Source organism: Mixophyes fleayi, chromosome 4 (assembly GCF_038048845.1).
Source record: "Mixophyes fleayi isolate aMixFle1 chromosome 4, aMixFle1.hap1, whole genome shotgun sequence".
NCBI classification, from domain to species: Eukaryota; Metazoa; Chordata; class Amphibia; order Anura; family Limnodynastidae; genus Mixophyes; species Mixophyes fleayi.
In genome coordinates this window covers 120,991,835-121,006,753 of record NC_134405.1, presented here as the reverse complement: position 1 = coordinate 121,006,753, position 14,919 = coordinate 120,991,835, and the positions used below count along the sequence as shown (strand labels likewise).

Sequence of the window (14,919 nt, the reverse complement as noted above, 5' to 3'; positions counted from 1 at the left end):
AGCACCTCGCCATAAGGTAAAATTGATAACTAATTGGCTCTGGGTTGAAAACATCAAAATTTTGGGTCCATGGCTATGAAACTCTCCAGACCTTAATCCCATTGAGAACTTGTGGTCAATCCTCAAGAGGCGAGTGGACAAACAAAAACCCATAAATTCTGGCAAACTCCAAGCACTGATTAGGCAAGAATGGGCAGCCATCAATCAGTACGTCGCCCAAAAGTTGATTGACAGCATGCCAGGGATAATTGCAGAGGTCTTCAACAAAAAAGGTCAACACTGCAAATATTGACTCTTTGCATAAACTTAATGTAATTGTCAATCAAAGCCTTTGACACTTATGAAATGCTTGTAATTTTACTTCAGTATACCATAGCAACATCTGACAGAAAGATCTAAAAACACTGAAGCAGCAAACTTTGTGAAAACCAATACTTGTGTCATTCTCAAAACTTTTGGCCATGACTGTATATAAAAATTTTATATTATATTTCAGTATTTATTGAATCAGGTCTCTAGTATCTATTTAACCACCTTGTGTCAGTCTTATAACCACCATCAGTAATGCTTTTCTAGGTCCTAAAACCTTAATTTAAGTCATCTTATACACCACATTTTTCTCCTCACATAAGTCTTTTATGGTAACTCTATAGTTTCTGATTTCTATGACAAAAGAATAATGCCTGCCGGCTAATTATTATGTCACTTCATTTGTAAATTCCAAAAATGGAGCCAGTAGAAGTGAATTCAGTATATCGTTCAAGGGATAGCAATGACATCACCTTGTAATAATCTAGCCTATTACACCAATGTTTTATAGATGGATGGGTGGTTAATGTTCATTTGACTGAACTGGCAGCTTTTGCTGCATTATTTAAGTGCTTCAGAAGGGATTTTTTTCTTCGTCATAATTCAATAATTCAGGGAGAGCCGGTATATTTTCTCCTAATATTTCTTTAGATATGTTTATTACTTCTATCCAAAATGCTGAGAGCACAGGGCATCCCTAGAGAGATTGCCTGCAGCTGGTTTACACCTTTAACAAGTATCTAGTAATCCTGAAAACATTTTGCTAACACTGGGACATTTTGTGATAATTTTATAATGTGTGACTAATACAGTTATAATGCTATTGGTTTTCCCAAGTCTTGGCTCCAGGTATAAGTTGTCTTAGACAAAGAGACATATATATTTTATATGATCCCGAATGCATTGAATTGACACTATGGACTGTCTACGACTTGAAGGGTAGAACTGAGTTGGGGAGTGGTGGATGGACGTAGACAATGTACAGTAAGGGCAAATCCTGGGGTTCTCTAAGTAAGTTTTGCACCAGCTGCAGAGCAGGTGTAAGTGCTGACTGGTAATGATGACTGTCTTTGTATTAAAATCTACAGGTATGCGTGCCACTAGATAGCACATTTGTATGCAAGTAAGAAATAATATAAAAATGCATCTTGTGTACAGTAAAAACATCATGATTTATATATTTAATGCATGATGAGTTGTTCATTTATTTGTTAGAACATTTTTTTTTACATGGGTTCTGATGGTACTTTATATTGCACATATGGATGTGCGTATCCTCCCCTGTTAACATACGGCAAGCAATGTTTAGGCAGAGCATACTTACACCCAGACTTAACTTGGGATCCACTTGGATATGAATACGGTTGGACTACACTCAAGTTTCATGCTTATTTTTTAAACGCAAGTTACATGCAGGTTGCATGCGAATAGGAATCGGGCCTGGAGTGATTAGGAGATTCTTGCATTCTGCAAAGTATTTAAAATAGTCCTTTCTTTATTCTTATGTATTTTCCTTAAATAGCACCTTATTTATAGATGTAAAGTTTCTAGAATAGCCTGCCTCCCGCCTTTGCTGATATGCAATGTTTCATGGCCAAGGTTTCCAAGTCAGGGGGGAAGTCTGGTTTAAATGTAAGTGCCGCAAGAGGCAGGGCCGGTGCTAGGGTCCATGGCGCCCTAGGCATTTTTACAAAATCGGCCCCCCCCCCCGCAAAAATCTGCGCCCTCCTCCCCCCTCACCCCGTCTTTCCTTACCTTGTCTCACCACCGCCGCCTCTCTGCTCCGTCTCCTCCCCTCCACTCACTGACACTAGTGAGTGGAGGGGAGGTCCACTCACTGACACTAGTGAGTGGAGGGGAGGAGACAGAGCAGAGAGGCGGCAGTGGTGAGCAATAGCCTCTTCCCCCCTCCCCGTGCATTTGAATGCTGTGCGGCGGCCGTGACAGGTATGGTCAGCGGTCGCCGCACAGTTTTAAAGTAATTTACCATTCTGTGGCGCCCTCCAGGCGCCCTCCAGATCCCGGCGCCCTAGGCAAGTGCCTAACCTTGCCTAATGGGAGCGCCGGGCCTGGCAAAAGGAGATATTACCATTGCGATATGTTGAATAGACCTATGTTGTCTCCAGTGTTGTAGAGTGTGAGTAATTGTAGGGTGTCCTGCTCTATGTATGACCTAATGTCCAAGGTATTATCTCAATTGGTGTAAGCAAAAATTTCTCTTCTACTGAAAAATAGTTATATATTACATATTAATGGAGATTTTTTTTTAAGTGAAGTGCCTTGGGGTAAGTTTACAATAAGCAAGTCATTCTTTTCAGTAATCAGAACAAAGTCATTATGTAATGAATTGTTTTTCTTCCCTGTGATCCATTTCCTAGATAAGTCATGCTTATTCCAAAACAATTGAGTTTGTTTACACAATGCATGGCAGGAGTTAGGAGCCTCATTTACAAAAATTGTCAGGTAGGATAAATTCGGGTCATATTTAAAATTAATCATTTAAATTAAACATTTAAATCTACTTTTTATTTAAAATACTATAGTATGAAGTAAGTATACAAGTCCATGCTATTAGGCAATGTCTGAAGCTTCAAGTGATTCAATACCTCTGGCAGAATGAACAGGCCGGAGAATTATGTACGTGACAAAACCATTGAATGAAATTAAAACTAATGAGGATTGTATTGTCTATATAGTAGATTATTGCTTACTTGCATTTTAAAGTATGTGTTACATTAAAAATCGTATAATTAAAAAGTATTATAATTACGCTATAATGGGCTATATTTTACTGATGGACTCAGCATACCAGCGCCTTCTCTCCTGAATCCCAAGTTATACAAACACATTTCATGTTATTGGGAGTTGGGTTCATGAACAGAACTGACGTTCCTGAATCTCTTCCATGTTACTCACCAGCTGTAGACCATCAGCAGAAACCATCTGCATGCAGCACATCGCTGTAGCCAAAGCACAGACAATTGTTGAGATAATATTCAGAGCACACACACTGAACAACAGGTCCTGTGAAAAGATGCAAAGAAAACCATCAGGTTTTTATCTTGAAATGCATGTGACAGGACTGCAAACATCTTTAATTGGTTTGATAATAGCGGCTGTCACTTGCTATCTATTCAGTGTGGGATTAATTAGTTTGCACTGTCGTTTATTTAGATCTTAACCCCTTAGTGCTGAATTCATCCAGGGCACAAAAATGTTATCAATTGGTGCTAGCCAACATGACCTGATATCATGATGAAATGCTTTTATTGTTTTCTGTCTGAATAGCAAAAGACTATAATGCCCAGTATATCTTATGTTCTCACATTCTTGCAGCATAAATATGAGGTAAATATATATGTTTCCATACCCCACTTCCAAATTTCAACCACTGAAATATATATATATATATATATATATATATATATATATATATATATATATATATATATATATATATATTTACAGCATCATCATCAGCTATTTATATAGTGCCACTGATTCCGCAGCGCTGTACAAAGAACTTATTCACATCAGCCCCTGTTCCATTGGGGCTTACAGTCTAAGATCCTTAACATACACACACACACACATAGACCAAGAGAGACTACGGTCAATTTAATAGTAGCCAATATTAACGTACTAGCATAACTTACATCTCCCCTAAGATTGATCCACTCATTCGAGTACAATTTAAATTTATGACTGCATTATAAACCTATTTTTGGCTATGAATAAGGAACACAAACAGACTACAGTGTTTCTGTTGAGTTTGTGGTGGTCTGGGGAAAGCCCATACAGGAAGCTCAGCATAAACTATGGCAGTCATAGGGCAATATTAAGATGGCCTAAAAAGAAACTGAGACTTTGTTCCTTTGGTTTGCCAGTATATTATCATAGCTGCAGCGTTATCCCCGCTGACACAGTTTGGGCATACACCTCCCTAAGAACCTGTGACAAAAGGTCTGCAGACTAGGAGCTGACATGCTGAGGACCAAAGCAGACAAATTCCCAATGCAATTCTAACCCTTTTTTGCTAATCAAAACCACAAAGGACCATTCAAAATTTTGTAAATGTTAAACTGCATCTGTATATTAAAGTTATTTTGAAAAAAAACTGTTTAGCTGAGTTATGTTTCCCCAGAACAGGTCTCCCTCAGGAAAAATGACTGGACTGCAGGATTACAGTAGATGTCCACGGAAATTAAATATTTAATGTTCAATTCTCCTCCCCCAACTCTCAAAATGCCAGTGGTTCTGCTCATTACTTTGTAAAAGCTAATTTTCTTGCTGTGGCAGGCAGAAGAATTTTAAACAGATTGTGTGTTGGGAGCATTCACTCAATGGCCATGGCAGGCAGCCAGTCAGCGCACGTTAATCCCTGATATGTTGGAAGTGATGCCCTTACAGATTATCTCCCAAATTAAATATTTTATGTTAACCCCTACTCCCATGAATACATAAAGTCATGGAGCCAATGTCTGCTCTTATGCTGGTTGAGAGGAATGGGTTTAATATAAGATATTTAAATTTGGTTAACACCTCCTTTAAGACTGAGCCCACTGCTATTCAAACTAAGACTCTGAAATCTCAATGGGAGACAGGGATAGTAGGTAAGTAAAACCTATTTGTTGTCTTTACAGTATGCAAATATTCCAGATCTGTATTTTTTGGCTGAAAAGCAGCAAAAGTAAAAATAGTACTGCATCTTCTGTACATAGAGGTATTATGGCGTTTTCTGTGCCAAACTATTTTTAACACCAATGACCGTCTCATGGCAATATGGCTAAATCTATTGGGTATGTATTGTAGGATTTGAAAACTCCTATACCTAGAAACCAGCATGATGTATCTCTTAAATGGTTTTCCATTAACCTGACAGATGTAGAGTATTGCTATAATACTAGGCAAAATATATACTAAATCCAGCCAGTCACTGCTTCCTGACTGCCATAAAAGAAAGTTCTGTCACAGGCAGAAGTGGGGCACACCTGCCTTTCCTGCAGTGATCGGTTTTAGTACAGCAATGGAAAATAAAACAATTAGCATTTCACTTTTAAGGTATGAATTAAGAAACATAATTACTGGGAAAGATCAAGCTAATCAACTATAAGTATTATGTTTATAGTTTCCATGGTGATGTTAATCAGTGTTCAGCTTCCTAACAAAACAGCATGTGCTCAGTGCTACATCTTTTCTGAGATATATAGGAAATGTATATTTTGTACGGCTGGAGTTTACACCTAAACCAATCAGGTATATTTGTTTTAAACATAGTTCTCAAAATATAATTATTCAGTGAAAAAATCAATTGAATAAGCTGGTGGCTCTACTGTTTGTGCTGTATACGCTGTACAGAAGGCCCATGTTTATTTTACATATGGGACAATCCTGCAACCCCTAAGTGTGGTGTGTGCGCTGAATTGCACCTAACCTTTCCTATTCTACTTCAATGGAAAAAGCGTGGGATTAATCGCATATGGTACAATCAATATGCATGCGACTCTCTCTGTTCATCTAAACGAAAAGGTGATCTATCTGAATATTGTATTTAATTTGAAATATGCCTGGAATTTAGTGAATATCTTTTGAATGATACATTCAACAAGGAATAGTTTCAAAGAAAGGAGCTATGTTAAATACATTACAATTGTGTATTTAGGTTTAACAGTTCCCTTCTTCTACTGTTACATTAGTCATCAATGGTAATTGGAACTATAGTCCAATTCCTATACAAATGTACATTAATGTGATCTCAGATGAAGACCTTAGCGGATAAATAGTAACTTTTTCATGATGAAGAATGCACTTCATCTATGAGAAGGAAAACAATGCATTGCTTTCTATGAAATTGCTCTTTCATGATTAAATATATTGCTATTTGTAGAAGCTGTTGTCCGGGGCAATGCACAAGCGGCGTGGGCCATTAGATTTATAGTCAACACTGTTTTTTTTCTTTAGTTTTTTTTTTTTTTTTACAAGAGTGGGTAAATGCTAGCAGAAAAATCAGGAAAGAGAAGTGAATAGACATGTATCGATGCTCAACATATCCACTAATAAGAGTTTAAGGTTTAATTTAAGAGACTTCCACCTGACTGTCTATATTGCGCATATGCTACTACCAAATACAATGGTGTTTACTTTGCTGTCTTTAACACTATAATTTCTAAATTGCTCAACTTAGTGGGAACTGTGCAGGCAGACACAGATCATTTTGAAAAAAACACAAAAGAATAGCCTTATACAGTGCCTAAAGAAAATCATCATACCATGTCAAAATTATTACCTTTTGTCAGATAACATCATGGAAATTTAAATAAATTAAATACATTTTATTTCTATCTATATTTACACTTTATAACCCTCAGCATCAAAGTGAAAATAACATTTGCAAAAAGTCTCAACAATTAATATAATTTAATTACTAAAATACCTGGTTTTGGATAAGTGATCATACCCTTAGATTAGCCACTATAAACTTGTTCAGGTATATCCAATGACCTTCCAGATCACACAAGGTAATTGGCTACTCCCTGACCTTCATTTCTTCAGAATAACAATTGGCTGTGCCTTAAAGATCCCACTACTAGTAGTGCATGGTAAGGCAAATAATTCACCAAGGTTAGAAAGGTGCTTTCAAAAGGGCTCCGGTATAAGGCACAAGTTAAAGATTTCAAAGGCTTTTACTCTAACTCTGAGCAATTTTCAAAGCATTATTAAGAAGTGGACAGTGTATGGTACCCCCAACACCTTGCCTAGATTTTGCTGTCCCTCCAAACTGGATAAAACTAGGAGCATATAGATCAGGGAAGCTACCAAAAGGCCAATGGCAACTTTGAAGGACTTACAAGCCTTTATGGCTGAGATTGGTCAGTCTGAGCATTTGACAACTATCTCCTAAACTTTACACAAAGCTGACCTGTATGGCAGGCTGGCAAGAACAAAGCCTCTTCTGAAATAGTGATACACTCAGTCTTGTTCGCTCCTTGCAAAAAAAACTTGGAAGATTCTTATGTCATGTGGCAAAAGTTTTTAAAGTCAGATGTGAGCAAAATAGAACATTTTGGACTAAACTTTAAGGACTATGTTTGGAGCAAACCAAACACAACACACCATACCTACTGTGAAGCATGGTGGTGGCAACATTATGTGGGGGAGGTGTTTTTCTTAAGCAGGGACTTGGCAATAGGTCAGGATTGAAAGGTAAATGGATGCTCCCTAGTTCACCCAAATTCTGGAGGAAAATCTGCAGCCCTCTGCTAGACAACTGAAGATGGGCAGGTTGTTCACCTTCCAGCATGGCAAAGACCCTACACATACCGCCAAGAAAATAATGCAGTGACTTAAGGATAGGAAGTTGAATGTCCTTGACTGGCAAAGTCAGAGCCTTGACCTAAATCCAATAGAATATCTGTGGATGGACTTGAAAAGAGCAGTCCATCGCAACTCACCAAAGGTGCACAAAGCTGGTAGAGACATATCCAAACAGACTGATGGCTGTAACAACAGCAAAAAGTCACTCTACAAAGTGTTAAATCAGGGGAATGATCAGTTTTCCAGACCTGTTATTTTCGGAATTTTTGCCTTTTTTCCGTTAGTTGAATGTTGTAAGGCGAAATGTGTAAATTAAGCTGGAAAAGTTTGATTTATTTAAATTTCCATGGTGTAATGTGACAAAAGCTAATGATTTTGGGTATAATGATTTCTATAGGCACTATACATGGCTACAGAATGAACTCTACATTGCAAGCTTCCTAAACTAATATTATCGGGCTGCCATTTAGAAACCATTTGTAACCAAGCCAATGCTTTACCTGCATTGGCTAGTAGGGGTTAGCATTACTGCCTCAAAGTGCTGCAGTGGTTAGCATTGCTGCTTCACATCGCTGAGGCCATGGGTTAGATTCGGACCAGGGTACCGGTACAGGAGTTTGTATGTTCACCTCCTGTTTGCGTAGGTTTCATCTGGGTACTTTGGTTTTCTCCCTCAATCCAAACACATTCGGGTAGGTTAGCTGGCTTCTGACCTTAGTTTGTATGTTTTTTTAGAGTCTGCAAGCTCCAATGAGGCAGAGCCGGATGTGACTCAATATATTCGGAAAAGCACTGCGTAATACGGTGGCACTATACAAATAAACAAAAATAAAGCACATAGACAACATATATTTAAAACAATTGAACAAAGGACACACATTCCCCACCCTTTAATTCAACAAATATGTATTTAAAAAATATCTTAAACTTTGCTTTTCCACCCTTAACAATGTTATTTCTTGATCCAAAGTAGTCCAAGGGGAGGGAGAACAAATCCCTCTTCTCAAAGAATGAATAAAACCCCACTAAAAATCACCCTCCTCTGTTCATTAGCGCTATCTGAAGTTGAACAAATGTAACAATTTGTGTCATATGAGCATTGTCTGAATTGACCTGCCAACCAGAGGTATTGGACAATTTTCTCATTTGTCTTCTCAGTTGGTTTGATGTGAGAAATTTTCTAACACCACAAATTAGTTGTCTGGTCCACAAATAGCTACACGGAGTCTATGAAACTCCTAGCTATATTAATCCTACACCATCAAACAACAAACTGACTGTCACAAAAGACAATTGTTGCCTACACTTGCCATTACACATATTCACTATGTGTAGAATTACACAGGCAATATATCGTGACCACAACTGGTGCATTTATTTAATATTTTGTTACAAAACACATTTTCTGTACTTTTCTTTCATGTCCTCACTTATATAATTGTTGAAATATACAAGCAATACATTATGGATTTGTTAAAATGGTACGAGTTGAAAATTTTTTTTTTTTTGCTGCATCTAAAAGTAAATCAATGCTAGTGCAATAAACACGTACACAATCTCTTCAATCATTCAAACAGGAGAAAAAGAAATATGTAAGAGAAAAAAAATTGGCAATATGTTCAAGATAACTTCATGTCAGTAGTAAAGAACAATATAATGATATTCAGCTTTCATCAAACCTCCTTATCAAGGTATGAGAAAATCTATTAAAAATTCATAAAAAAATCTATTTTCCTGGGTATGACATAGAAGTTTTTTTTTGTTGTTTCTTAAATAATGATGAAGACCCACCCGATTCTGCAACTAATGGACAGAAAATGGTGGAAGCATAAAAGAAATGTACCTAGTACTTCTGCTGACTGTGAATTGCTGGAATATTGGCAGAAGCTTGACCAGTGACCAGAATTTTACAAATTTGCCACTGAAACATTTTCCTGTCCATGTCTCGTACTGCCTGAACATGTTTTCATTGCTTCTAGCGATAATGCAGACAAAAAAGGGCAGTAAGTTATAAATGTGACAATACTGAAATTTATAAAAAAAAATACCTAGATTGGATGATACTTAAAGGTCATCGCACCTCAGCACAAAATAACAACTATTGTGCTATTTAAAAAACCCAAAAAACTGTACCATGATAGCAAAGATGTGAACCATTGTTGTGGAATTTCAAATTTGGTTTGGAATCCTGCACTACAGTATAACATTCCACATTGTATTTTTAAATTGCGCATCCTGCATTTACATATGAGAAGCTGCTGGCTGATGCTTCTACATGTTAGCGTCCCAGCCCTCAATTGTAACCAAATTAGCCTAAAATATTCATAAACTGCGCCCACCTTCACAATTGCGCCCTGGGCAGTCACCCCTCTCCCACAGCCCTAGTTATGGCCCTGTGTCCGACACTCCATATAGGGGCACCGCTGGCACAAACAATTCACTGGAGAAGTATCAGACACCTCCTAACCATTAGCAGTCTAGGCAACTATCTTTGTTTGCCTAAGGGTAACACTGGCCCTACTTTTATATGACTACAGACAAGATAATTATTTCATTCTGCCTGACAACCTCGCTTGAAATTCTCTTGGTAATACATGAAAGTTGAATGAGTCTATGGGATTAGGGTGGAAGGTGGCAGCACATTTAAGATTCTTTTTCTTTTAATGGAATTCCCTTTCCTTCCAATTCTGAATAGGTCCCACTTTGAAAATATATATGGATGAAAATAAAACAAACAAAATATGTATATAACATCGAAATTAGGGATAGAGGCTTATCAGTGAAATATAAGCAATCAATGAACTTTTTAAAAAGTCATATGATACCCTGTCGAATAAAAGAAAAATGGTTAAAGGGTCACTTAAGCAATGCATATTTAAATAAATTTAAAAAAACTACTACTTTCATACTTGATACTGGATGGTGATCTCCAAAGGCTTTGCTAAGGTAGGCGCACAAATAATTATGTCCTGAAATGAATACAGAGCAGCAATGTGGACCAGGCTGGCTTCTCAGTATGTTTAACAGCTTCCTCCAGGGCTTACTTACTTCATTTTAAGGACATCATGAAACAATTTGCTGTGCAAGAAATGCTACAATTCTCTAAAGGGCAAGACGACTGGAAATGCACTGTACTGCTCTGTATCATGATGTACTTTGCAGATGATAAATTCTTGCTCCACTGCACTCAATGTGTTCCTGTGAGTGGCATGCAGAGCAGGTTTAGAAACAGAGAATAGTATTGCATGTATAGTATTTACTGATACATTTTTCTTCATAGTTGATACTATAAATACAGTACAGAGAATGATATATATATGTTCATGTACAAGTCACATATAAGTGAATGTAGCATGCACATCGGTAGATTGTTTCTAGCAGAGGTGTCCACATTCTTCATATATATATATATATATATATATTGTCATGAGCGCTCAGCCTGTCCCAGATACAGCAATCTGAACAGCTGTCTGTGACTGGTGCCACTTTAGTCACTTAGCAAAGAATATACCTTTTCTACCACCCCAAAGATTTATTATGGTGTCCTTACACACTTAAATTATATACACATGTAGCATGAACTTCCCCAGGCTTCATAACTTCACAAAGAATCATGAAGAACACACTAGATTAATTTATTTAATCTGAAAAAAGTTTCCAAGGCTTAATTACAAAAAAAAGTTAATAACAAGACATACAATAAATTTGCACAAGTAAGTTTCAGAAAATAAAATAGGACAAAAAACCTATTTTACTTACTTACTTAGTTAAGACTTGGTATCTTGGTATGTGAGGGAACACAACTGAGAAGGATGGGACATTTCAGTCTTGATAGAGCCCCTCATGAAAATGCACACACTATTGACTAAATATTGTAGTAAAACTATAAACACTGCGGGCCTAATTCATTAAGACGCACGAAACAAATGTATTGCACGTTTTCCTTTTAATGTAAATCGGCATACGTATATCTGTATTCAATGGGTAGTGGATCTAAAGATATATGTTTGCTGAATCTGGGTCTAGATCCGCTCTGCTTTAGCAGACAATACACTGCAGGATACGACCAATACATAAGTGGAATATAAAGTCCCAAACAAACACATGCAAAAAGAGAAATCAGTTAACATCACCTGCTAATAATATAGTCATTAATAACAAAACATTTTTTTAAACAAATATATATATATATATATTAAAAAAGAAAATGTTTAGTCATTAATAACTATATTATTATGATATACATATATATATATATACATATATTTATTTAATCAATAAAACACATTTATTAGGATGTTATGTCTACTGTATATAAGATGCATACTTACAAATGCTACTGATTGCACACACATGTTCTGGCACGCATCTGCGTCCGCCATCACTATCACTCGGCACTTACACCAGACCTATAACTGGTGTAAGTGATATGACTGAAAACTACGTACCTTTGAGAGGTCGAAAGTTATATCGGATATTGCGCTCAAGCTTCGCACGCCTTTACTGTACATTGACTACATGCATGCGCCCATTCCCCTCCCCGTTCCACCCCTGAAATCGTAATCTGTAGTAAGGGTCTTTTGCACTCAAAGGTGAATTAGATATTACTGCGTTCTCTGGCGTATGGTCTGTTTCTGGACATGCGCAGTGCAATTTTACTCAAAATACAGCACATATCGCTATTTATGTTCCTTGATGAGTCAGGTCCAGTATGGTTAAATGCACAGTATTAATTATTTTTTAAAAAAAATTGGCAATATTAAAGATGTAGACATGTATTTTCTAATAATAAAGCCATTAGACTGGTCCACGTCCATAGCTGAATTTGAAAAAACATTTTCTGAATTTGTTAATGATACCTAAAACATCAGAAAACCAATTCATTCAATAACATGCATATTTCTACTCAATAGCAACACTGTACTTATGATGAGTAATTTGCTAATGGTATGCTTGTTGCTAAAAAAATTAGTCCAGGTTAGAGTTCAGGAGGTGATTGGGAAATCATCTACATCTTCTAGAACGATCAAAAAATCTTCATTTGTTCTTGCTTCCTTTATAATTGTAATAAGCAACAAAACTTCACAAGAATTATGAGTCACCACACTAATATTCACAGAATAAAGATCATCCCAGCAGTAAGAAACAGAATTAAAGGATTAATGTGTTGATTATATTTATGCAAGTGGCAAGATGCATTATTAAATATACATTTATTTACATTTTCTATTACATAAATCTTCAAATGAAATGCTTTTAAACTAAATTATGTCACTAATGGTTTAGCAGCTAATGTCACAAACATGTTGTGAATGTTTTCATTTTATTATTTTTATTATTTATTTACTCGTTAGTCATGTACTGTAATATTACTTTTTTGTTGTCCTATATTCATCATATTTTTCCCTGATATCTGAACTGAGTGAACACTTACACTGCAGAAAAGAGAAGCCTTCATGGGGAGGGCAATGGAAAAGCAACGTTTAGGTATCACTAAGAAGGAGAAGGACAGTACGAATGAGCAAGCTGTGGTTTAGCCAAATATGGCTCTACCTACTGTTGTCTATGGAAACAACATGTTTCCTTGAGATCACATTTTCACTGAGACTTGCACCAATCCAAAAAGTCAAGTAAATGTTGTTTAAATAGAAACTATTATCATTTTATAGTAATTTATTATTGCTACAAAGATGAGAGTTAACAAAAACTCCCTCTGCATCCCTGATCTGTTTATTTCAAAAGAGATAGACAGTAAATCACATGTACTTAGGTAATGGTGATTTCACACGAGGGTCAGCACTAGTGTGTGGATGGCCTCACTGTCACACTTGAGCACAGCTGTAGACACACATTTTCAGATTATGCCTATCAATAGTGTAAAATTGTAATAAAACCAAATTAGGCTAGATAAGCAAGCAAACAAATCCAAGAGACACAGTATGTTTCACATAAATAAAATAGAAACATTGTCTCCTTACACAGTTACTAATATATTTTCATAGAGGAATGGGGAATAGGAATGCACACCCAATCTGTCTCAGTCCCGTTTTTGAATAACATTCCTGAATTCATGATGGGAAAAGAGACATGGGTTACTGGATTGGGACATGGGTAAGGCACAGTTTTGCTAGGTCCATTGTACTGTTGAAATACCACATGGATTGCCAGAAACCTCTTACAATTTCTTGTAAACTGTATGAACACTGCAATGTTTAAAGCTAAGAAGCAAAACCAATGTGCCAGTTAATTTCGCATATGAGTGTTTGAACCTTGATAAGTCACCTTCAGTGTGAGATATGAATTCTAGATAGTGTGAAATAAGGCTCCGCAGACTACCTGTCAGGGGGGAACAGTGCATCACTGGGCCACATAGTAAAATTTGGGTAAGGGCCCAATGATATTTCTGTAGCATCCTGGGCCCCCTCTCTGCTTTTTTTTAGAGTCTCATGTGGTGCTCAGAAGAACAGAGCAGAGGCCTGGTGGGGGTGCATGGGCCTTGGAGAGGAGGGAGTGCGGGTGACGACCAGCATTGCTGCCCCCCCACATTTGGCCGCACACCCTATACCCACAGTAGTTCCACCACTGCTGCTTATACAAACCCTTTACGACTAAAATAAAATGACTCGAGAACTCCTTCAAGGTTGCTACACTCTCTTCTGCTGCTTTGTGCTTCTTGTTTGCACACAAATAGTTAACATAAGATTTATCCAAAATAAATTTCTTTTTTATTTTTTTTCTAAAATCATTTAATCTGTTTATTTAGATAATGGTTAGAATAATAATGCAAAACACGCTCAGATCATCCGCATTGAAACTGTGACTCATTTTACCCTCTGCTGGATTGAAAAGCTCATAGAATTTGTAATGTTCATTCAAACCTGGCTGCCGCATTTGGCATCTATTCCCCGGCATGAATGCGATTCTATTCCCTTTCTTTTATGATCTTTCAGATAATTAAAAAACATCCATCCTTTGCCCAGTTACTGTGGATATTTGAGCGCGAATTAATTAAAAAGCAGAATGCAGGCACACTCTAAGAAACAATAAAACAACTTTAAACACAAACGTCACCAATGCAAATTCTTAAATGTTGTGATTAAACTGGAGGAACATTGAGGACTCAGTATAACTGGTGTGATTATTCATCTATAGTATATTACATTTCTATAATAAGCCAATCTACTTGAGACAACATGAAGTGATTTAAAATCAGTTTGATAAAAACTGCATAACGTACGTCTCACTTTGCTGTAAGTGGATGATTAAGATGCGCTGATTTTGGTCATCAGAAATAAG

At 36.8% G+C, this 14,919-nt stretch overlaps 1 protein-coding gene across 1 annotated transcript in view; it reads right to left on the bottom strand.

Annotated features, from left to right (window-relative positions):
* ENTREP2 (endosomal transmembrane epsin interactor 2) overlaps positions 1-14,919 on the bottom strand; it is a 649,682-nt gene that overhangs the window by 123,684 nt on the left and 511,079 nt on the right. The window contains exon 5 of the mRNA XM_075208108.1: positions 3,226-3,333. Within this exon, the coding sequence (XP_075064209.1) occupies positions 3,226-3,333 (108 nt within the window). The remainder of the gene's footprint in view (positions 1-3,225; positions 3,334-14,919) is intronic.